Raw genomic sequence first — 25510 nt, forward strand, 5'->3', positions numbered from 1 at the left:
TTGCATTAGGCGCTGGGGATATGAGGTCCTGGCCTTCACAGAGCCTCTCTCTAGCAAATACAGTCACTCTCGCTTGTTTTTATGAATGCATGCTCAGTGCAGGGAGTGTACCTCCCCGTGTGGCCACATCTGGTCCAGGCCGATTCATTAAGCCTTATAGTGAGGCTGAGTCGAATGAAAACCTGGATTTCCAGAGTCACCATAAACAGATCAGGACCCTTCTGTGACGTGGATTTGAATTTCTCTTCCTGCTTTTGTGGAGCCTGGTTCCAGGCCCCCTTCCTCAGAGACGGAGCTGCAGGGATACTGTCATCTTCTCCTTGGGATTACCACCATCCAAAGGAGACACTTGTATACCTGAAAGTTTGAAGTATCTCTTCCCGCCCAAAAAGAACAGTCATTTCTCTCGACTTCTTGACTGTGTGTGTGTGTGTGTGTGTGTAAAGAAGCCTCTGGATGCAGGTTTGGTTTAGCTTGGTTTGGTTTTCATTTCAGTAACTTTAAAAGTACAGCATAACACAAACAAAAAAGTGTACGCATCATAAGTGGACAACTCTGTGAACTTTTCCAGCAAACACACATGTGTAACCACATCAAAGTAAGAAAAAGGGACATTAATATATCCTAGAAGCTCCCCATTTCTATAACTACCCCGAACGCCTCCACCAAAGGTAACCACTATCCAGATTTCTACAAACATAGATTAGTTTTGCCTGTATTTAAACATCATATAAACAGAATCATGTAATACATTTTCTTTGGTAATGTTTCCTTTTGCTCAACATTATGTTTATAAAATTTATCCATGTTGCTGTAGGAACCAATAAAAAACATAGATAACCAAAAAAGAAAATAAAAATCATAATGCCATTCCAGTAAGATAATGTAAAATATCAGTATTTATAATTTTATCCACTTTCTATGCATATAATACTTATGTACATTTTCAAAACTTAGACCATAGTGCACATACTATTTCATGATTTGCTTTTTTGTTTACTGTATCATATCTACTACAGTATTCTATACCTTGGTCTGTTTTAAGAAGGTTGCATTCTGAATTGATCTGAAAGGTAATATAGAAAAATGAAAACTTACTTTAAAAAAAATCAGGAACACACATTATTATCTGTGTTAGTCATTTTGATAGATCTGGATTTGATCCATCCTGGTCAGGCTTCCAAAAGAGTTCTAAATAAAGATAGTAAGCAAATGGACCAGTGAGTCACCAGGGAAATCAGATACTCAGGATTGAATTGGACCTCTTGTTTCTCAGTGAATCTTCTAAATTTCTCTCTACTCTTTTAAATCCAGGTTTTCTGATAACCCATTCGGAATCCAGGTAATCCTGTGAGTGACTTATTGGAGTCTCTGGTCTAGTCCTTACACTCTTATCCTAGATAAATTGATAAAATGTCCTATATTTCTCAAATGGATAATCTCATTGCCACATCTGTTTGAGATCATAAAAAATAACACTTACATAACATTTTTAATATCTTTGAATGAAAAGTTCCTTGGAGTTGCTGACCATTCTTGAAATTTCCTCAACTAACATTGTGGAAACCCATTGTCATGGAGATAGTTGATGAGCTGGGTCATAAACTAGACTGCAAATCCTAGGCAGTGGAAACATCTGAGCCCTGAAGTTCTAGTCATTTATTTCAAAAGCTACCCATTGATTTCCTAGATGTTAGCATGGAGAACTTACTTTGTTGTAGTTTTTATTTACATTATTAATCTCCCCATTTGGGTCTTCATCCTTTCCCGTTTGGAATGTACCCACTGGCATATGCCAGTGGGTTCTCCTGAGTGAGCTCACCTAGAACACTGGTATTCTGACTTTAACTTTCTATTGTAGGAGTGAAGAGAAGTGGCCAGTAAAGCTTGAATTCCTGACCTGAGACTCCTCAGACACTGTAAGGCACCCCTAGGGACCAGCACTGGATAAAACTGCAAAGATAGAAAATATAGTGTGGCTGGGGAAAATGCTGGAGCCAGTCTATGCAGAGATACAGTAGTTTTAGGGCATATTAGAGGTAAAGGCGGTATTAGAGGCCCTCTAATCCTACCCCTTCATTTTTCAAAGTGAGAAATTGAGTCCAAGGAAGTCACAGAATGAGTTCATCACAGAATCAAGTTAGAAGCTCACTTTATTGTTCTATTACCTACCCAGATGTCTGTACTGTTCAGGAGATACAGGGAAAGACGTGTCAGAGGAGTGGTTAGGGTGAGCTCTAGGCTACATTAAACTAGTACTATCCTTGGTAGGATCCAAAGCCATACACTTCTCTGGGCCATCCAATGATAAACTGAGAACATTAATTCATTCTTCCCCTTTTCTCACCTTGGGATTATAATGGTGAGAGATATTTGGCATTTTATCTGATTGGCACTGGAAACTTGACCTTCTTCTGGTGAATTCAAACATCTAGCTCAGGAGATATTCAGAAAATCCCTTCTTCCAGAATCAGGTGATGAAGATCAATTGCTATTAAACTTATAAAACTTTCTTTCTCTTCCTCTCTCCTCCTTCTTTCCCTCCCTCCCTCCCTCCTCCCCTCCTTCCAGTATTCTTTTTTAAATTGAATTCTGATGACCTCTTAATTCCTGCTTTTCAAGTTCAATTACTTCTCTGTTGTCACAGATATATCTGTTGTTGAGGCTTTAGTATGCAGACATATTGAACTTCCCTTCTGTAATTCTTCCGGGGTCAGTTTGCTTTATGGTCTAGGTCCAGGAAATTAGAATATTTCCAATTCATCAGGGACCATCTTGGCCTTGAGCAGAAGTGGCGTCTGAATCATTACCTAAGAGGGCTTTGTAGATTGTCACAGTTGGCAGCCTCCAGGCTTGAGCTAATCCTGGAAATTCTTTAACTTCCCAGAAAGAAGGTTCCACAAGGTCAGGCTGAGGTCCTCAGAGAGAGCAGATGGAATAAAGCTTGCAGCTAGTCACTTTTGCAGCTGGATTTGAAGATAAATAAAATTATACCCATTTTTTTTTTTGGATCATCAAGTCTTTGATTTTCATTTGTTCTTTACTCTTTTTACCCTGTATGTGGAGGGAAAAAAACAAAAAAAAGAATGTGCTGCAATCAGTGAAATAAAAGCAAGCAAACTTGTTGACTCAGTTCCCATGGTGAATGCAAGGAAGGCCAGGCCAATAGAAACAACTGAGATATTACAAAAATGTGTTTCTTTCTGGCGGCTACACAGTCAGTCCTTTATATCCAGTCATTGTAATCAGCCCATCACCCAAGACTCTTTCCAAGGTCATTATTCTGGTTGCGGGGGCTGCTTCTCCTGCAAACAAATGTTGATTTTACTGAAAGTCCTGTCTCTCCAGCCCTCTTTGTGACAAAGAGTACCAAAGCATCATTCTTGAAAAGAAAGTATAAAAGATCAGAGATAAAATACTTCGGGTTTTCTAAACGCTTAGGCATATCTGGCTCAAGCAACACAAATTATAAACTATGAAGCCACCTGTAAAATCCTGTTTTAATTAACTTAAAGACACACCAATGTTATTTCATTAAAATGAAATTCTGTTTAAATGGAAAACCACCACTGCAGGGTACATTGAGGGCGTTGTTCACGTGGCTTTTAGGATTGGCAAGTGAACCCTGTATTTAGAAAAAGTAAAGCAAATGCTATTTCCTTGGAGCCTTCTTAAATTTTGAACGACTTGTCATAGGTTCCTTGGAATGTAAGGAGTATCCCTCGGTGAGGCCTGGGCAAACTCGAATGTTGTTTGCCAATTCTTTTTTTGATAATGCTTCCAGGCTTCTTCCTGTTCCCTGCCTCCCTCCATCTCTTTAGTCCTTAGCCTTGATGTTCCAGGACTACCTACCTCTTGCGTCTCCCACCTGGAAGACTGATTTGATGCCACTGCCATTTGGAAGGATATTGGGTAACACAGAGGCTCTATAAAGAGACAGGGGTGCTATTTCAGGCTTACAAGCAAAATGAAGCTCAGATCGTCACAAGGGGCTGGTGAAACATAGAGGCCCTCTTTTGAAATTCTCACTCCACTCATGATCCAAAAAGCTGGAAAGAAAAGTGTTAATTGCTCAGTCGCGTCTGACTCTTTGCGACCCCCTGGACTGTAGCCCGCCAGGCTCCTCTGTCCATGGGGATTCTCCAGGCAAGAAGACTGGAGTGGATTGCCATTTCCTTCTCTAGGGGATCTTCCCGACATGGGAATCAAACCCAGGTCTCCTGCGTTGCAGGATTCTTTACTGTCTGAGCCGCCAGGGAAGCCCAATGAGCTGGAAACAACCTTAAAGATCCTCTCACGGAAACCCCTCATTTTCCCGTGGAGGATGCTGAAAATCAGAGGTGAAGTGACTTATCCGAACCAGCTAGAACCACCCCCATGGGGCTTCTCCAGCCGACTCCTGTCCTTCCTCCAGCCAGTGCTGCAGTTCTGTGGACCTGTTGATTACAACACTGCCCTTGGCCAGAAAATCCTGCCCCATCAGCAAAACAGCTTTCCAGGCTGACATGGGACATGTCCCGTTAGAAGACGGCGGAGTTTTAGTTCCAGTTCTGCCCCTGCTTTGTTGGCTCAAATGAGTCACTTCTTCCTTTGTCTATTTCCCCTATTGGTAAGGAGAAGATAATGAACCTTTCCACCTATCAGGCTCACTTGAGTGTTGTAAAGAATAATGAGGTGATATTTGTAAAGTGCTTTGAGCGGCTGGGAAAGAGGAGGGGGTGGGCTCAGTAGAAAGCATTATTAGCTGCAAGCACTTATCAATTGAGCTGTTTAACAATAGCAGAGAGTAAGAATACCCAGAAATGAATTCCAGGGACTGACCCTGCTTTGAATTTAGGAGGAGGATTAGTGGGGACCTAATAGGTATTCCACTTCTCCAGTTTCTTTAGTGTACCGTCAAACTAGGAAAGGTAATTACATTCTTCTATGTCGGATTCAGCCTGGAGTTTCAATTGGGATGTCAAAGCGTACTTGTCTTCTATTCTCTTCCTGAGGCTGTGTTCTGTTGTAATTGTTAAAGCCTTGGGCATCTTCTATCCCCAGGGGTAAATTCACTTAGGAGCTATACAAAGTCATTTCTGTGTAGTGGCTGGGCTGCTGTTTATAAGGTTGATTAGTGGAGCTTTCTAAATCTAAAGCGCCTGGGGAGCAATTTGGATGAAGCTGGGAAATAAAAAGGCAAGGTCTTCATCGTGGTTGATCTTTTTTTATTACACTGCTCCATGGGAATTTTCTCAGTAACTCGGGTGTATGCACAGTGCAAATGGCTTGACAGCCATTGCCACATCCTCTTTCCTGGGGAAATGGAGACCTAGCCCAGGTTAAGATGAATGTGCCAGGTCACTAAATATATTTAGAGCCACCTTTTAACTTCTCTTTCTCCCACTGAGGGCTTTCTGGTGGTTCAGAGTAAAGAATCCACCTGCCAATGCAGGAGACACAGGTTCGATCCCTGGGTCGGGAAGATCCCCTGGAGGAAAAAATGGCAACCCACTCCAGGATTCTTGCTTGGGAAATCTTATGGACAGAAGAGCCTGGCGGGCTACAGTCCATGGAGTTGCAAAGAGTAAGACACAGCAAATAAAAAACAACTCCCACTGGGGGTTAGATGAGAGATATTTGTGGGGGTCTAAGACGTGTAGGAATGTTTCCAAATAATGATTCTGGTCTGTTTCCCCAAACTCATGCCCCGCTGTCTCAAGATCCTCAGGCCTGAGTTCAGTTCTCTCATTTTCTGAGTCAGGGCACAAGAGAGAGGCAAATCAAAACCAGCGAAATGTTTTGAGCTTGTGCAGGTCTCCGTGGGCCAACAGGACAGTGAGCCAAGAAGAATGTGGCTCCCTCCTCATTGGGTAGGAGTAGGGCTGAATTCTTTCATCATCCTCTAGAGGCTGTAGGGAGAGTTCAAGGGGTCATTTGGAACAGAACTTTTCTTGATCAGAGTTATATTAAGGAAAGTATACTGATGGATGCATCTTTGTGCCCTGAATTTTATGGGCCTTTTTGTAATCGCTGCTTCCACAAACCCTTAGCTCCTTAAACCGATCCTCCAGGCCTTCATATGCAGGGGTTAACACTCCCAGAAGACCAGAGGTGCCTATACCAGCATCGCTCCATGGTGACTTGTGAGTCTCCAGTAACATCCACCAACAGTGAACCCATCAGCAACCCCATCCTGGTGCGTGTCTCACACACACACACACACACACACACACACACACACGAACACACCCTGGGTGCCAAAAGTCCCTGCTCTCCTCCTGTCATCCCACTGTGTCCAGCAAAGCCCCACTCGGAATTTGGTACCTCTTTGGGGTAGATTCAGATCTCTGGGCTCCTTCCTGAGTCTGTCCCCAACTCCTGCTGGGTTTCCTCAGCAAGCCACTTCTTTGCCCTAAGACTGCATGAAATCATACGGGATTTACTTGGCGGGATTCTCTGACCGCTTTCAAAGACCCAGATTTCTTGTTTACTGTAGTTTCAATCCTCTAAAAGCATTTGGAATATTTTCTTCATTTCCCTCTCCCAAGGTATCTATTTGGTCCCAGGCAGGCCTCCCCCGGTGCCTGTGGGGTGGGGGGAGGGATGCTGAGACACTGGGCCCCAGGCACTGTCCTTTCCTTCACCTCTGCCAGGGCAAAGACCAGTGCTGGGCTGACCTTTCCTGGCCGGACCAAAAGAGAAGGCTGTGGAAACCCGCGCGCCCCCACGGCGGTCCTGCCCCCTGCGGCCCCAGCTGCTTGCCCTCCCCGCCCCCCGCCTGCTCTTTTTCCCAGTGGTCCTCCCTGCCGCTGGTGCCCCAGCGAGCCGCTGGGAACAGAGGTCTGTCCCCCGCCCTGCACTGGCCTCGGCTCCCCACACTAGAACATACAGGCATCAATGGGAAACAGCAAGATCTGTCAGCATCGCCCCTTTCTTCGAGGCTTTGAGGGCCACATTCTCCACGGCCATCTGTTCCCTTTCACCTCTCTGGACAATGTTGCTTTTTAAAGCCAGCGATTCTTCCTCCTTTATCTCCTCCTCTCCCGCCTCCCGTTCTTCTGCGTTCCCACCCTTCCCCGCCCCCCACCCCATCATCATCTCTCTCTTTGCCCAACCCTATGAAATGAGTTTCTCTGAAGAGAACACTTGCCCTTCTTCCACACAAAGCTGTTTTACAACCCCTATGGGTTTTGGAGTTTTTATTAAAAAAAAATTTTTTTTTTGAAGTGAGAGTTAGCTGCTTTGAAACTTTGTGATTGTCTCGGATGGGGGGAGCTATTCTTTTGATAGGGATGGGAGTGGGGAGGATCGAAAAACCTTTCAGTCATGCAGAAAGAGAACACAGAATAATAATAAGTGTTAGGTTCCTGCTGGTAGGCGCTTGCCTCTTTCAAGAAGGAACTTGATGATCAGTTTAAAGAAATTTTTATACCCTCGAGGTGTTTCCGCCATTTATTTTATTATTATTTTTGTTGTTTCTGTTGTGCTGTTTTGTATTTACTTTCTTTTTTAAGTCCACGTGTCTTGTGCTGTTTTTAATTTAGGGGCAGGGCTGCTGCGAAGCGGGTGCTGTGTTCCCTATGGCCCTGCAGAGCTGTGTCCACTTACAAAGATGCTTGGTCAGGCAGGAGGCCGATGTTGTCTAAGAGAAGCACTAGGTCCTGAGGTTCCAGGACATAGGAAGGAGTGTCTGTCCCAGTACTGACCTATGACTAAGTATGTCACCTTAGGTATGTCACTTTCCTTAAGAGCAATGGTGATAAAATCTTACAATGCTGATAAAAATCTTCTACTCCAAAAAAATGCTTAGTACGTGACTCTTGTATTTGTACTGTGGCGCTGTTTCATAAACAAGATGTGTCTATGGCAGTGTCATGAAAACTTTATGGGCCATCCTTGACTATGGATGTTAGAATAATCCACTACTGGGATCAGATGCAGCTGCTGCCATGGGAAGTCAGCTAGGACAAGGACTCCCAGCCCGGACTGCCTGTCAGAATCACAGGCAAGGCTGGAACAGGCCCTGGGGCTGGACCGTGAGGGTTTGAATCCTCTCCACCACTTACTAGCTGTACGGATGTCATCTGTAAAATGAGGGCAATAATAGTATCCAGCTTCATATTGTTGAGATAATTAAGAGATTTTTATCATGTAAAGCTCCTGGAATCACCTCTAGCACAAAGTAGGTACATGTAAATGATAACTGTGGTTGCCATCTCGCCACGCATCTCACAACTATGGTTATATCTGCAATGCAGTACAGATGAGAAAATGGGCTAGTTGGCTGCTGTGGGTCCTCCTGACTCTCCCACACTTGCCTTCTGCTGCTTTATTTTTTATTGTGCAGTTAACATTGAGAAAAGCACTAATGCAATTATCAATGGAATTGTAATGATGATTAACATAGCAATTCCACTTGGAAATGTCATAAAACACAGCAACATCCTAAGATATACAAAAAAGACATATGATAATGTTCTTCTGGCAAAGAAGGTGAACCAGATGTGGAGATTATAGTCACAGAAGGAAAGCCAGTCATGATTTTGGCAACTCAGGTTATTTGACATATTTTCAGTTGAAAAGCTACAGAATCTGGAGATTTATTTTTCTTTGGTATCAGTTTCGAGAAACCTATCATATGACTAAGAGTTTCCCAACAACAGGGAGAGAACGCTAATCAAATATGCTTTTCTAGTCAGGCACAGATGACTCTGAATAAGACATTAAATATTATAGTTTAACGCAGAAAAGAAAATGAGTATAATATTTAGAACATGGGGTAAGGTGGCCCTATGAGTTTTCTTTTCCAGAGAGGGAAATGAGTGGTCATTCTTATGATACCTTCTAAATGGCTGAAGTTAGACACCTGGGATCAAGTCCTTACTCTGCCACTTGCTGAGTAACCTCAGGTAATCACCGACTCTCCCTGTTGATCAGCTTCCTTCCCTAGAAAATTGGCACCATAATGACATCTGCCTCATAGAGATAATGTAGGTAAGGTATTAAGCCTACTGCTCAGAAAGTACTAATCATCCCCCAAAATGTTACCTGGTAGTCCTTTACCGTAATGCCTTATATCAGCTGACCTCTGAGATGGGAGACAAATTACACCAACCCAGTCGCCTTGGTCATTTTGCTGAAACTGGTCATTTTCAGTAAACCCATAGTTTCAGCCCATAGATAAACAGTGGCCTTCAAGGAAGAAGGAAATTGCCTTGCTTAAGAACTCATGGTTTCAAGATGTGGACTGACAGCCTGCTGCCACCAAAACCAGTTCCCCCGTTTAAAATAACCCTGTTAGCATCAGCACATTCGGTTCATCAGTTCCCTTTCCCTTCACGAGCCTGCTGCCTGAAAAGCTGTGCCGCACCAAGGACTGGGACACTCTCTTGCAGGAACACTTGAGGAAGTTAAAGCAAGGTCGTCTCCGTTGCCTAAGATCCCCGACACCCTAGCAGTCTGCACATGGTTTGAACCTTACACCTTGTGATCTGGGGGCCACTGTGAGTTCCTGTCACAAATGGGATTTTCCCTTCCTCGGCGGCTGCAGTTTATTTTGAGCCTTGTGGTGGTGTGACAGCCATGGGGATAGCCCTTGTGTACGTGCATATGTGTGCTTCTCTGTGTGTGTGCACATTGGGAAATGGGAGACATGCTGTTGCTTCTATCCTAGCCTTGACTCAGGAAGCCCAGCTCCAAATGTCAGGGAGACAGAGGCCGAGCTGAAGGAACGCAGCAGCCAAGCTGAGTTCAGCAGGGTGAGAAAGAAACCTGAAGAACCTTTGGGGTTCTTGTGTAAAACTCAGGGTGCTGTGGGTTCTGAGATTGCCTCACCAAGGATTCAACAGTCTGCTTCCCCACCCCACCCCCCAGCCCCCTTCTCAGAGCCTTCAGGGGCAACAAACATATGTGACGCCAGCATTCCATTCCCTCCCACGCATGAAAATATCCTGATTTCTGTCATGATCACTCTGCTTCCCAAAGGGGTGCTTAAGATAGGACCGGAGGAAAGCATAACAATAAATCTTTGCACTCTGGGCAAGGTGATAATTAGAAGCATTCCCCACGATGATGTGCTCTCTGATGCCCAGAGGGAAGCAACCGGGACAGCAGGAAGTCGCAGAATACCCGGGCTTGGGCCCCAGCTCTGCCTCTTGACTAGGTGGGTTTCAGGAGTCAGGTCACTTCTTTGTTCTGTGAAATGGGAATAATGATAGCCACTTTGAAGGAAGCAGTATGTATTAATGCACTTTAACTTGGATTCACTGGATACTCCTCTGTACCCTGGAGTTTTCAAAGCACCTCAGGGCATCTATCTCCAATCCCATTTCATTTTCTTTATTTTCTGTTTCTGTTCTCACTGAAGAAACAAAAGGGGAAGCTTGAACTCTGAAAGCTGAGCTGTGTTTGGCCTCTGAAGAAATGGTGGCCAGGGAGCCTGACTGAGGACCTTACTGAGGGTCTCTGCCTGCATGGGGACCTGGGCCCCTTTTACTTGCCCTGTCCTGTTCCATGCCCCCAGGCAGTCAGCTGCCCCTCCTTCACTTTCTGAATTAGGGTCTTGGGTGATTCTTCTGACAAGCAGTCTAACCAGATGAATTATGGAATTTCTAAAGAGCATTTACATCTCTTCTCTACCCTCCTTGGGAAACAGACCAAAGGGCATTCACCAGAATGTTGCCTTCCATGATGAAAAGCTGCATCATGGGGTATTAGATAGAGATTTTCATAACATTTGTTCCATGGAGTGTCCATGGGTCTGAGAAACCTACAGTTAACAACCAAAGCAACAAATGCCTAGTATGTAATTTTGTTTTCAAATGAATGATCTGGGAGAGCATTTTGAAAATGCAGACCTCTGGGCAATTACCGCTCAGAGATACTGACTCACTAGGTTTGGTATGGGGTCAAGGATTCCGCATTTTTTAGGGTGGTTGACCTGGTTTAGGTGATTCTGATGCATAAACACACATATGAAACAATGCCTTTAGTTATTTCTCCAGAGATCTAGTGCTGTATCCTGATTTCATATCAGTTACCCAACTTCTCTTAGGGTAGGCCAGCCTATATTTTCTTGCTATTTTTTTTTTGTTGTTGTTAGAAAAAGAATTCAAACCTACAAAAGAGTTCCAAGGAAAGTATAATGAACTCCTACATATCCTTCCCCTAGTTCATTAACATTTTACCCTATTCATTTGATTTCTTTCATATTACTGTTGTCTATTTTTTTATAATATTAATTATTATTATCTTTGCTGAACCATTTTAGAGTAAATTTTAGACATCATAACCGTTCATCTCCAAATACTTCAGCACTTTTCTCTTAAGAACAAGAACTTCTCTGACATAACCACAATACAGTGATCTCACCCAGGAAATTAGCGCTGATATAATACCATTATCTAATATACCAACCATATTCAAACTTTGCCAGGTGTCCTAATAATGTCATTCACAGCAATTTTTTTTTCTGATCCAAGAGCCAGTTAAGGATAACACATTGTATTCAGCTGAAATGTCTTTCTACATTGATGATCTTTTTTAAGCCACTGCTGTTTTCATAGGAATATTTTTCAAAAACATATTTCCTGATAAACAACAGTGTTTTCCCTCCTTGTCTCATTACTTGCAAAGAACCAGTGATCCAGTGTCAGCCTGAAGCCAAAGCAGACTTACCTGGGCCCAATTCTGCATCAGCTGAGACCTTGGGAAAAGACTCTGTCTCCTGGTCCTGGGTTTGCCCTGTAAGCTGATTTCCCAAAGACAAACCCTGTGACTGTTAGTGTATCCCTTTGATCTTTAATCAAATGGGCTGTCACCTGGCTTACTCATTGTCCAGACTAATTCCTTGGCTATGAAAAGCTACTAAATATCATTTTGCCATGGTTTTTAATAAACCTTGACTATAACCCATCAGGCTCCTCTATCTTATGGAATTCTCTGGGCAACAACACTAGAGTGGGTAGCCATTCCCTACCCTACCAGGGAATTCCTACTAGGGAATCTTCCTGACCCAGGGATCGAACCTAGTTCTCCTGCATTGCAGGCAAATTCTTTACTGACTGATCCACCTGAGAGTTCTCAATATTCTTACCTGGAGAATCCCATGGCCAGAGGAATTTGATGGGCTATATAGTCCATAGGGTTGTAAATAGTCGGATACCACCGAAGCAACTTAGCACACATGTATAGTTTTTAAATCTGCCCAGGAAAAGTGACCAATAAGAGAGTCACTTTAAAATGCCACTTTAAAAACAAACAAAGTAAGTAAAAAAGTAAATAAAAAATAAAATAATTTTTTAAAGAATATATAAATTCCAACCAATGTTGAAAAGGGAAAAAAAAAAAAAAAGATATGTGACTTTTTACCCTTCCCAACTTTCTCCAAGGGCAATGCACATATCTGAGGGTGATCTTTTTCCAGAAACCAGGACTGTTGTTGTTGTTTAGTTACTAAATGGTGTCCGACTCTTTTGCTGCAGCATGGACTGTAGCCTGCCAGTCTCTTCTGTCCATGGGATTTCCCAGGCAAGAGTACTAGAGTGGGTTGTCATTTCCTTCTCCAGGGAATCTTCCTGACCCAGGGACTGAACCGCATCTCCTGCACTGGCAAGCAGATTCTTTACCTCTGAGCCACTATAAACAATCAGTAATCAGGATAAGTTGGCTGTGTTCCTTCTGCTTCAGCAAGAAAAGGGAGCACCTGAAAAAAAATTGAATGGTCAAAAAATAAGATGATGAGCAGATATAATGCCTAAGATTTACTGCAATCTGGCTCTGATATCCTCAGATTCCACAATGAGAGTAGAAAAGCAGAACTCATACCAAAATGGCTGATGGGCAGAGTTTGAGGAATTCACAGCAAACAGATGGGACACATTGTTGCAGAAGAAAGCCCCGTTTCACATAAGCCATCTTCCTGGCTTATATTGAATGATACCTAAATTAAGAGAGAAAAAAAAAAAAGCCTTTAATTTCCTTAAATGTTTGAGTTTGGGGATTTTTCCCCTTTATCTTATTTTGCTGGCATTTACTTAAGGATAGCATGTGTTTTCTCTAGTGAGTGAATTTATTTTTATTAAAGAGTTTTTCAAAGGGTCAGGAGATCTAGCTAGAGGCCACCATTCAGAATCTTTTTTTTTCTTCTTAAATGGAGGATAGCAGGAGGAAAACTGTGTCATTGGAGAGACCGTTCAGGGTCATGGCCTCCTGGGCAAGATGGAAGCTGAGCTGGGTGGGGCAGATTGCTCCTTTCTATTCAGACACCCTAGTTCTGTTCTTCTCAGGCCTGTGTTTTCCTAGCTGTCTTTGAGAACCTTTATGACTGTCACTGCAAACATAAAAGCCCTATGCAGTATTCCCTATAGAACCTCTGGTCGGTAAATGAGATGGGTTTTGGAATGACCAGTATTTTGTAGGGTGAGAATCCTCATCCCAATTCTGGATGTTTCCTACAAGATATCTCTGTAGGGTGAACCATGCATCTTGGTTGGCCCCTAAACAGTCCTGATTTCTCTCTTTCATCCCAATATATTTATGGAAATGTCCCCATTTCATTTTCTAAAGCATTCTGGTGGGATGATTGCTTACATGACCACTCTGAGACTACGGGAAACTTAAAGTATTTCTTCCGCACACAAAAACCAGTGGACTTGTTTGAGTGGTTTGTGCTGCTGCATAACCAGTCTTTATCCTAGTGATTAGCTTAACTCTACTTCTCCCTTCTGCTGTGGAGGATTGCTCCATCTCTAACCCTTGCATTCCAAAGGTTCTGATCATCCCACCTTATCTTGTCTTCTTCACATTTCTTACCTTCCTCAGGAATGAGTTTTACGGAAACTTGGACCAGCCTGGGTGTGTTGTGCAAGGAAAGACTCTGGACTACATTCACCTTTTTCACCTCTTGCCAAGAGACATTGGGAATGAAATCCTCTGTTTTCTCAAAATGCAGCAACCTTATTCTTTACTCAGGCCGAAGGTCTTCCTCAGTGGGCAGATGCTGTTGAGGCAGTTATTGTGTGGTTTTATGCCTCAGATCCTTTATTTGTAAATTTGAAAGAAGACTAATAACTTTAAAGTATTTTGAGAATCTCAAGGCTCAGAAGATTATAAATAACAAGAGATTTCTTTTTTCCTCATCTAAAATGGCAGCACAGATACTGTGGTTACTTACTTAATAGATAGCGTGTGGTCCCTGGGCCATATGCAGCTGATGGGTTTTTTCCAGTCTGCTATTTATAGAGCTAGATCAGAAATATCACTTCCGTTGGAACTTGACCCACAGACCATCGGCAATTTTAAAGACCCAAGGAAGTAGAGTATATGCTAAATACAGATGGTTCACAGGTTCAGTTAGTGAAGCACAAGCCTCTGGGGAAATTAATTTTGCTGGAGGACAGATGTGTGAGCCTGTCTCAATCACTTTTTATTTAAATTAACTTTTATTGGAGTATAGTTGCTTTACAATGTTGTATTGGGTTCTACTGTACAGCAGAGTTAATCTGCTATATGTGTACACATATCCCCTCCTTTTTGAATTTCCTTCTCATTTGCCATGTGGCCTCATGGAACTTGTCAGTCATCTTGAATCCTTGTTCTCAAATACCCCATCCTCTGCAATCTTCCTCCTTCGTTATAGTCGGTCTCTTCAGTGTAAGTTACTGAAATTCTGGCTTTCTTCATCAAATAGCAAAAGAGCTCACGATCCATTAGCAGAAGTAACTCAGGCTACTCTGGAAAGCTTGGGGGAAAAGATCTAAATATTTCCCTACTTCATCTTTCTATTGGGGCTAAACAAGATTCTCAGTCACTTCCTCACTTCAAATGAGTGACCTAACAACAACAACCAAAAATACATATGCTGAAGCTCAGCAACTTCCATGGGCCTGGTTTTATACAGGGGAAACTGAATTTAATGAATGATAATCCCTTTCTAATCCCTACTCTCTCACTCAGACTCCCATCTTTAAACTTTGTTCTTATGAAGTTGTGTTTGCTGGGATTTGGCCACTGGCCAACACATGTTTACCCATCAAAAGGTTTTAGTAGGTAGGATAGACTAAGAAAATCCCTAGTCTGGGGAGAAATCTGCTCTTAGGAAAAGGAGCCCACATCTGCACTCTTCAGTCTTAGATGAGTGCTGGGTGGGGCACAGACATTCAGAAACAGCGCATATAATAGAGCAGTCTCAGACTTCCTGGAAAAAGTAAGGTCCAGAATGAGGAACTAATTTCTTGCCATTAAAATACCGTAGATTCAAAGTTCTTTGAACAGGTGGGAACTTTTGAGATCATTTGAACAACCCCTTCTTGTCATGGATGAGGAAACGGAGGCTCGGAGAAGTGAACTAACTGGTCATTACCAAGGTCTGCTCTGATGTTCTCAGTTACATCATTCTCTTCTTTCCCCTGATCTCATTAAAAGCCCACAGCTAGGGACTTCCCTGGTGGTCTAGTGGTTAAGAATTTGCCTTGCAATGCAAGGGATGCGGGTTCCATTCCTGCCTAGGGAAGTAAGATCCCACATGCCACAGAGCAAGTAGGCTGGTGCACCACGACTAGTGAGTCCACATGCTCTGGAGCCCATATACCACAACTAGAGTTCACTGCAACGGAAGTCCCCACATGGTGCAGCGAAGATCCTGTGTGCCTCAACTAAGACCCCACACAGCCAAATAAACAAATAAATGTTAAAAAAAAAAAAAAAAAAAAAGAGCCCACGGCTAAGTCAGAAATAGAATTCCAGGGTCCTGTCTTCCAGCCAGCCATATGCCATCATGCATCATATAGAACATGTTTCAAATGTGAGGATGAGAGATCAGAAAGAAAATGTCACCTCCAATGATTAACAACACCATCCCCTTCCCCGAACTTACTTGAGTACTGAAAACATTTGTATTTTCACCCTTTTTTTTTTTAAATTTCCTCTTTTAAGTCTCAATAAATTGTCTTTCATTTAAAGGGGCAGGAGAGACCTAGTGTCCAGAGGAGCCAGCTCTCTCAGGCCATGAACTTCTCCTTCCCCTCGGTTCCTATTCTGGGAGTCGCTGCTTTGTTTACATTTTTTTTTTTCAAGAATGGAAAAGTCTAGTCTTTTAAAGTTGACTTTTTGCCACAGGGCACACTTTCATGTTATATACTGGAGATTCCATTTGACCTCCCAGAAATGCTTAGCATAGGAGTCATAAATTGCAATGTTTTCAGAGAAGGAGTTTCCTCCTTAAAAGCTCCCTCAATACTGACACTGGTTGGTACCAGAGGCCCATTACCTTTTTGGAAATCAAGGCTACATAGCAACTGCTTATCCTCCTCCAGGCTGATTGCACAAGGACTATACCCTCTGTGCAGAGCCGAGAGAGAGAGAGAGAGAGAGAGAGAGAGAGAGAGAGAGAGAGAGAGAGAGAGAGAGAGAGCTTCTTGCCTTGTAAGAAATTTGTCTTCATAACCACTCCCACTCCAAAGGAGTAGGGGAAGGGATCCAGAGATAGTAGTCATGAAAGATATTCCAGAATCCAAATCCTGCTGTTTTAACCACTTCGTTACTGAGCTTTACTAGCCTGCCTCCTTGTAAGAATAAGAAAAAAAGTACTAGATGATGATTAAACTTCTTTTCTCCCTAGAATTTTATCTTCAGTGTTTGATCATCATTGTTCCTGTCATTTATACATATCAAGCATCTTCATCTAAGGGTCATCGAGAACCTTTGGTTGCCTGGAGGCAAAAATTATTATTCACATTTGACAGATGGATAAGCAATCACAGAGAGAGTATGCTTTGACTTACCTGAAAGTGTCTCTGAGACAGTGGAGGATAACTATTCCCTCAGTCTTTTTTAAAGAGATCTGGTGGTGGTGGTTTAGTTTTAAGTCGTGTACAACTCTTATGATCCCAATGACTGTGGCATGCCAGGCTCCTCTGTCCATGGGATTTCCCAGGCAAGAGTACTGGAGTAGGTTGCCATTTCCTTCTCCCGAGAATCTTCCCAACCCAGGGATCAAACCCCTATCTCCTGCATAGCAGGCGGATTCTTTACCAATGACAGAGATTCCCAGAGAGACCTGACTTCAGTGTAAATAAATTAGATTTTCTGTCTGGAACTTACTCAGGTACTTCTATAAGCTCAATCTTGTGACCATGAAAAATCTCCAATAATGAAAATATTTTTAAAACCCAGTTCACTTATTTGATTTTTTATTTGTATTGGAATCAACCAAATTCTAGTACAATGAAGTCATGCTGCCTTGGCAGACCTAAATACCACAGTCATCGAAAAGGAGAGAGGCAGAGAATGCCCCAATTTTTGTACCTTCTGCTAAAATGAGCTTAGAAAAGATTCACATAGCTATTTCCTGACCAATTAGGTCATTGGGCAGGAAATCACCTTTTCTGAAAAGCCAATAAGCAGATTCCTTCTACCTTAAATTTTCTATAAACAGCATTAATGATCATCTATGCCAGCCCTCACGTAGGAATGCTTAAAAGTCAAAAGACATTAGAGAGCACTGAGTTTTCTAGTTGAAAATAAAATTACAAGTTTATAGTAACTGATAGCTTCCCCATTTCCCTTTCTCAAGCCATGCTACCACCTATAACCACCCTTCAATTGTTTTTCCATATTCAAAATCCTATTAAGTGAAATAACTTTTCAATCTTGACCAGAGTTTTTAATCCTCCAACCAGAGAGGGTCAGTTTCAGGCCACCTGATTTGCCTGAATCCAGTTGCTGGGCCAGTTGAGTGAGGTTTAATAACTCGCCAAGCCGGGGCATGCAGCGTCTTTCTGGAAACCCTTTGCCGTGGGTTATCACTCTACATCAGAACAAAGGAAGCCGAGTGCACAGCCTGAGTGACACAGAGAGTTCAGATGAGTTGATAAGATGCTCACAACATACTTCCATCAGTGTCTTCCCAGAGATAAGCCTCTGGGCTCTTCAGACCCTTCCCAGCCACCACCACCCCACCCGCCCCAGGCTGGCAGAGTGGCCAGCTATTTGACATAATAAGCCTAGAGAAGGCTAATTGGAATAGTGGTTAAGACCCAGTCATATACCTGCTACTATATGTAAAAGAGATAACCAACAAGGACCTGTATAACACAGGGAACTCTACTCAATATTTTGTGATAACCTATAAGGGAAAAAACCCTAGAGAAGAAAATAGCAACCCACTGCAGCATTCTAGCCTGGGAAATCCCATGGACAGAGGAGCCTGGCGGACTATATAGTCCATGGGGTCTCAAAAAGTCGAACATGTCTAAGTGACTAACACTTTTGTAAAGGAAAAGAATCTGGAAAAGATATATATAATCTGAATCACTTTGCTGTACACTTGAAACCAATACAACATTAAGAATCAACTATACACCAAAAAAAAAGAAAAAAGACTCAGCCTAGTTTTGAACCCTGGCTCTATCATTAACCAACATGTGACCTTGGGAGAATTACTTAATTTCTTACAGCCTTGGTCTGTTGATAGGGATGATGATATTACCTACCTCATAAGGTGGTTTTCAGGATCAAAAAAGATGTACCTAAGATACAAAGCTCAAACAGGGTGTAAGCCCTCCTTATTTAAAGGGCTTACCTGGTGCCTAGTTTATAGCATTATACTTTTAAAATATTGTTTTTCCTTATCATCTAATGTTTAACATTTAACGTTTCCCATTTCCTTATCATCTAAGGTCCTGCTGTTATTGCTTTTGTGGTGGCTTAGTGCTTGTAAACACTCCTGAAGATACAGCTCCCTAAACTTGCCCACTCAAGGTTTCCATCGGAAACTTTTCTCTGGTTATTTTTGCTCATGGCCCTGGATTAAGGACCCAAGCTTACCTGTCTGACAAGCAGCCAAGCATGTGGATCCTTTTCTAAAATTCTGTTTTCATTCATGTTTAGGGACATGGGATTCTTTAAATAGCCACTATTGGCCGTTTATGGCTCTAACCGCTGTAAACATCTTTTGAACCTGGGCAACACCTACAGATGTATCACCACTTTTTTTTTTTTTGAATGCTTAACTCATTAGCAGCTCCTCAGTATTCACATGTAGTTCTTCCTTGGTGAACTTTCAAATTCAGGTTCAGTTCATCCATCACTTAATGGGCATCGAAGCCACAGGCTTCTAGAGTTTGCTTGAAAAATGTAAACCTATTAACTTTGGCTTAAGCAAGATTGGATTAAGAATGTAAATCTGCTGCTAAAACAAATATATAACATAGTTCAAAGTTTAATAGTAATAACTTATTGACTATTTAACCACAGTTTATGAAGCATCCTCTGGGTCTTCAACCTCGTGAATCAGGCATACTAATATAAATCAGACTTGGACTTGATCCTCTTAAAATATACATCAGGGATGCTAAGAAAAGCACAGGAGTAGCATGCCATAGGATAGAAAATGGCAGCAACATGAGAGAATAATATAATTATGGGCATTTGAAGGAGGAAGGCATTATTTCTGTGATGATCAGGGAGGTGGCATGTAAGAAAGAGTATTGAAGATGATGCATGGGCATGGGAGGTGGGCGACGTGAGGAAGGAGTGATTACATTGAAGCAGAGTCTTAATGAAGTGGAATGGAGGCAGGTCAGACACAGCTGGGAGAGCGCCAGTCTTAGGAATTTGGAACTCTTCAAAAGAACTCGGGGGCCGCCAAAAGTTTCTGAGCTTGCTGCTCGTAAGTGGAAGGGCAACATGCTTAGCTGTGTGCCTGAGCAGCTGAATAAAGGATGCTTTCGTAGGGAGAAATTCAGAGCAGCATGGTGACCGCAGCCATCCCCAGGTGAAAGCTAATGTGCCTCTGATCTAGGTTGGGGTAGAACGAATGGATGTAAGTGAGACATTTACAGTGAAATTTATCTGACTTCACAGTTTATTGAAACTGAGAAGCACAGGAGAAGGAGACATTTTTTAAAGGGAACTAAGGTTTCAAATCAGATTAACTAGAAGGCTAAAGAAGGAGGAATAAGTTTATACGGGAAGCATATAAGCTTGATTTGAAGATACTGAATTTATGGTACCCAAATTAATCATGTTAGGCCTGCAGATCTTGTAGCTGAAAATGAGGGACAGGTGCTGAGGTAAATGGGACACTGAGACCGAGGCTTAGAAGTCATCCCCCTGGGGATGTCATCCTTGTCAACAGTGAGGGCATCCGGCATGGAGCAGACATTGCTTGGTGGGAATATGAGTCATTTAATATGTTTAAAAATTGTTTTAAATAAGCCAGCATTTTCCAATCAGAAGATTGTACTTAAAGTATTGATTTTTAAAATAAGATAAAAAGACATGGCTCACCACGAACTCTTATTGCCATGTGACAATAGCAGCTGGAGCTGGTTGGGGGCTGTCCCCTTGAAATCATGGGTGAATTGTCTAATTCACCACCATCTCCACTATTCCCCATCATCTCCTAGCACTTAATATTAGACGGAAAGTGGATTAATGATTGCCTAGGGCTTCAAGGCAGGAAGGAAGGGCTGGAGGCTTATGACTAAGAGATCTGGAGTTTCTTCTGGGGGTGATGAAATGTTCCAAAGTTGATTGTAGTGATGGTTGATCAACTCTGAATATAGTAAAAACCATTGAACTGTACACTTTAAATGGGTGGATGGTACAACATGTGAGTTGTCTCAACAAAGCTGTTTTGTAAAAATGCAAGAAAAAGGAACATCAGTGTCTATTGTCCTTGCAGTGTTGACTTTCTTATAGCAGAAAATACTTCTCTGTTAATGTGTCTCTATCAAAAATGGGGGAATGAAAGACAGACTGAGAGGTCCATGTATTGCAAGAAAAATGGGAGAGAGTACATCTCTTTGTGGTAGTGAAGACTTTCTACCTGCTAAAAGGCAGACACTTGATTTCTTTATTAATATACATTTCCCTCCTAGCCACTGAAGGCATGTGGGTGTTAGAGAAATAACTGGTCATGACCAGCTCTCTGAGGTCCACCCACAAGTAAGGAGAGAGAGAGAGGAAAAGCAGAGAAGGAAAAGGAATACTCAACATGATTGGTACAAGGAGATGCAAAGAGGCTAGTGTATTAGATGCTGGAAGAAGCTTTACCAAATGCTGACAAGAGTTCAAGGAGGATGGAGACAGAGAAGACAGGAGGTTACAGGACCATCCATCCAGAGAAATGGGGCCAGAGAGAGACGCAGATGCAGATGACAAAGCATTCAGAACGCCTAGTCCTGAAGTTAGCAGTGTGGTCAGATCTGCACAGTCTCAATTATTTGTTTTCAAATTAATTCATTTGTGTTTTGAATTGTATATATGGTAAACCAAGATCACCCTAGATTTTATTCTTTCCTTCATTAAATTCTCCCTCAGTTGAAACCCCAGGCTTGTTGAGGCCCTAATGTGGATGATATCCAATTCCCATATCTGCTTGAACCAGAGAAAAAGATATGGTTGTTTTTTTTTTTTTTTAACCCATGGCTTCTCACTATCAGCTTTGTTGTGGCTGGGGCGGGATAATTCTTTGTTGTATGGACTGACCTGTGCATCACAAGGTGTTTAGCAGCATCCCTGACCTCTACCGTCTGGACACTGTAGCACTCACACCTCGATATTGCCCACAGAATCACTTCCATCCTAGAACCACTGAACCACATTTATCTGTTGCTGTATTTGAGTCCAGGAGTTATCAAATCCCCTATGAATATACAATGGAGGTGAGGAGGAGATTCAAGGGATTAGATCTGGTAGACCGAGTGTCTGAAGAACTATGGATGAGGTTTGTTACATTGTGTAGGAGGCGGTGACCAAAACCATCCCAAAGAAATGCAAGAAGGCAAAGTGGTTGTCTGAGGGGACCTTACAACTAACTGAGAAAAGAGAAGAAAAAGGCAAGGGAGAAAGGGAAAGATATACCCAACTGAATGCAGAGTTCCAGAGAATAGGAAGGAGAGATAAGCCTTCTTAAGTGAATAGTGCAAAGAAATAGAGGAAAACAGTAGAATGGGAAAAACTAGAGATTGCTTCAAGAAAATTGGAGATACCAAGGGAACATTCATGCAAGGATGGGCACAATAAAGGACAAAAACAGCAAAGGCCTAACAGAAGCAAAAGAGATTAAGAAGAGGTGGCAAGAATACACAGAAGAACAGTACAAAAAAAAGATCTTCATGACCCAGATAACCACGATGGTGTAATCACTCACCTAGAGCCAGACATCTTGGAGTACAAAATCAAGTGGGCCTTAGGAAGCATCACTACGAACAAAGAGAGTGAGGTGATGGCAATCCAGCTGAGCTATTTCAAATCCTAAACGATGATGCTGTGAAAGTGCCGCATTCAATATGCCAGCAAATTTGGAACACTCAGCAGTGGCCACAGGACTGGAAAAGGTCAGTTTTCATTCCAATCCCAAAGAAAGGTAATGCCAAAGAATGTTCAAACTACCACAAAATTGAACTCACTTCACACATTAGCAAAGTAATGCTCAAAATCCTTCAAGCTAGGCTTCAGCAGTACATGAACCGAGAACTTCCAGATGTACAACCTGGATTTATAAAAGGCAGAGGAACCAGAGATCAAATTGCCAACATCCATTGGATCATAGAAAAAGCAAGAGAATTCCAGAAAAACATCTATTTCTGCTTCATTGACTATGCTAAAGCTTTTGTCTGTGTGGATCACAACAAACTGTGGAAAATTCTTAGAGATGGGAGTATCAGACCACCTTACCTGTCTCCTGAGAAACCTATATGCAGGTCAAGAAGCAACAGCTAGAAATGGACACGGAACAATGATTTCCAGCCATGGCCGGGAACCCACTGGTGCTGCCTCCTGATCCCAAGCACTCTCACCAAGTGCTCGCATCCTTGATGGGGTTTGTGGTCCTGTTTATTACCATTCTTCTGTCCATGTGTGGGCCTGATTCCCTGCGGAAACCGGAGCTTCCATCACAAGGATTTTCCCTAAGCACAGGGTTAGGATCAACGTGGTCAGTAAATGTGCACATGAACATTTTTTTAAAATACAAAAAAAAAAAAAAAAAATTGGGAAAGGAATATGTCAAGACTGTATATTTTCACCCTGCTTGTTTAACTTCTATGCAGAGTACATCATGTGAAATGCTGGACTGGATGAGTCCCAAGCTGGAAGCAAGATTTCCAGGAAAAATATCAACAACCTCAGATATGCACATGCTGCTGCTGCTAAGTCACTTCAGTCGTGTCCGACTCTGTGTGACCACATAGACGGCAGCCCACCAGGCTCCCCCGTCCCTGGGATTCTCCAGGCAAGAACACTGGAGTGGGCTGCGATTTCCTTCTCCAGTGCATGAAAGTGAAAAGTGAAAGTGAAGTCGCTCAATCATGTCCAACTCTTCGCAACCCCATGGACTGCAGCCTACCAGGCTCCTCCGTCCATGGGATTTTCCAGACAAGAGTACTGGAGTGGGGTGCCATTGCCTTCTCCGCAGATATGCACATGATACCACTCTAATGGCAGAAAATGAAAAGGAACTAAACAGCCTCTTGATGAGGGTGAAAGAGGAGAGTGGGAAAGCTGGCTTAAAACTCAACGTTCAAAACTCTAAGCTCATGGTGTCTGGTCCCATTGCTTCATGGCAAATAGATAGAGAAAAAGTGGAAACTGTGACAGATTTTCTTTTCTTGTGCTCCAGAATCACTGTGGATGGTGACTGCAGCCGTGAAATTAAAAAACGCTTGCTCTTTGGAAGAAAAGCTATGACAAACCTAGAGAGTGATTTAAAAAGTGGAGACATCACTTTGCCGACAAAGGTCCATGTAGTCAAAGCTCTGGTTTTTCTAGTAGTCATGTTTGGATGTGAAAGTTGGACCATAAGGAAGGTTGAGTGCCTGGGGAATTGATGCTTTCGAACTGTGGTGCTGGAGAAGGCTCTTGAGAATCCCTTGGACAGCAAGGTGATCAAATCAATCTATCCTTAAGGAAATCAACACTGAATATTCACTGGCAGGACTGATGCTGAAGCTCCAATATTTTGGCCACCTGATGCGAAGAGCTGACTCATTGGAAAAGACCTTGATGCTGGGAAAGATTGAGGGTAGGAGGAGAAGGGGACGACAGAGGATGAGATGGTTGGATGGCATCACTGACTCAATAGACATGAGTTTGAGCAAACTCCAGGTATAGTGAAAGACAGGGAAATCTGGCGTGCTGCAGTCCATGGGGTTGCAAAGAGTTGAACATGCCTGAGTGATTGAACAACAACAAGCTTCAGACCATGCAGAGTTGGGAGAGCACCCTGAAAGATGGTGACCCAGAAAAGAGGACCAATTCCTATTTCACACAGAGGGTGAACATGAGATGATGCCATGAGCAGGCAACAAATGAGACACTCAAGGCCTCATTTTGTTTTAGCTGATCCAGTGGACTTCAGCCTTTTGGTACTTGGTCTCCTCGTTGAAAAGAGATAGCATTTTGAAGACACAAGGCAGACTACAAGTCTGCTGTGCCCCTCGGGCCAAGACTCGTCTCATGGCCCAGGGCCAAAGTGAACACGGGAGCTTGGAGGAGACCTCAGGATGTGCTCCAGATGGGAGTCAGTGCTGACTTCTAAGTGATGGGACTTGTGAGCCTGCCGCTAACACAGAAGAAGAGAGAAATGCAGGAATGGGTTCCTTCTGGTTATGTCAAGAGAGATCAGTGATGCTCCGGAGATGTCAGAGGGTAGCTGAAATACAACTTGGTATAGACTAGAAAGTCAGATAAAGTTTACTTCAGATCCTCCCCCTTATAGGAAAGTCTTATAAGGTTAAAGAATGTTTCTCTTGGGATAAGAATGTCTAATGCAGATTAGATATGAAATGATGAGATCTTCCAGATGCCTCTTCTGGGTGCATGTATGTTCAGTGGTTGGAAAGGCATAGAAATTTTAGATACATATGCCACCATTTCTATGTTGATAAGGGAAATTGAATTAAGAGCCTTATCAAGCTGGAAAAGTCTTACAACTTTATTAAACTGAGACTGTTTCATAACTGGCTCTTATTCTGTGTAGTCGAGTTATGCCTTTCTGCCGTGGACGTTGAGTAGCTTGATTTATTATTAGCAATGGCTCCAACCTGCCTTGCACTGCAACCTCTTATTGATATATAACTCTGTTATCTCTAAGCCCAGTGGTGGTTACTTTCACTGAGGCTGAAGGAAACACATGCTGATTTTTCTTTTGTCTCATATTCCTTAAACCTTTGCTTCCTTCTTTCCTTCAGCAACTTTTGTAGTAGTGACCTGGGCCCCTGAGTACTGTCTGAGCAATGAACAGTGACTGGACTTTTGCTTAAGTGAAAGACCATGATGAGACTGGGTGTCCGTAAGCATGCTTTTGTTCTGTTTCATTCCAGGCACTTCTGGATCTAGCTGTTTGACAGCTGCGCTAGGAAACACCTGGAGTCACAGTGTGAACACCCGGCTGATTCTCCAGTACCTTGGTTCAGAGAGAAGACAGGTAAGTGCTTTGACAATATTCTCTGGTTGTCAAGGTCAGGGAACAAGATGTACCAGCAATCTGGGTGTTCATCTTTTGAAAGCATTGGCCATGCTG

General features: G+C 42.7%; 1 protein-coding gene and 1 long non-coding RNA gene across 5 annotated transcripts in view; one reads left to right on the forward strand and one right to left on the reverse strand.

Moving 5' to 3' along the window:
- Positions 1-25510, forward strand: part of RAD51B (RAD51 paralog B) — a 628595-nt gene that overhangs the window by 527990 nt on the left and 75095 nt on the right. For 3 of the 4 annotated variants that reach the window (XR_011488348.1, XM_070469537.1, XM_070469536.1), the window contains exon 9: positions 25311-25414. Coding sequence is in view for 2 of the 4 variants with exons in the window: in XM_070469537.1 (XP_070325638.1) it covers positions 25311-25414 (104 nt within the window). In the remaining 2 variants the exon portion in view is untranslated. Of the gene's footprint in view, positions 1-25310; positions 25415-25510 lie in introns of those variants that run through there. The other variant, XR_011488349.1, reaches the window with a different exon arrangement.
- On the reverse strand, positions 2574-12918 carry LOC139035520 (uncharacterized). Its single transcript, XR_011488092.1, has 3 exons — positions 12808-12918; positions 12609-12685; positions 2574-3054 (listed from the first exon to the last, which is right to left on the reverse strand). It is a non-coding gene; the product is annotated as an uncharacterized lncRNA (long non-coding RNA).

This window comes from Odocoileus virginianus, chromosome 6 (assembly GCF_023699985.2).
Source record: "Odocoileus virginianus isolate 20LAN1187 ecotype Illinois chromosome 6, Ovbor_1.2, whole genome shotgun sequence".
Lineage (NCBI taxonomy): Eukaryota > Metazoa > Chordata > Mammalia > Artiodactyla > Cervidae > Odocoileus > Odocoileus virginianus.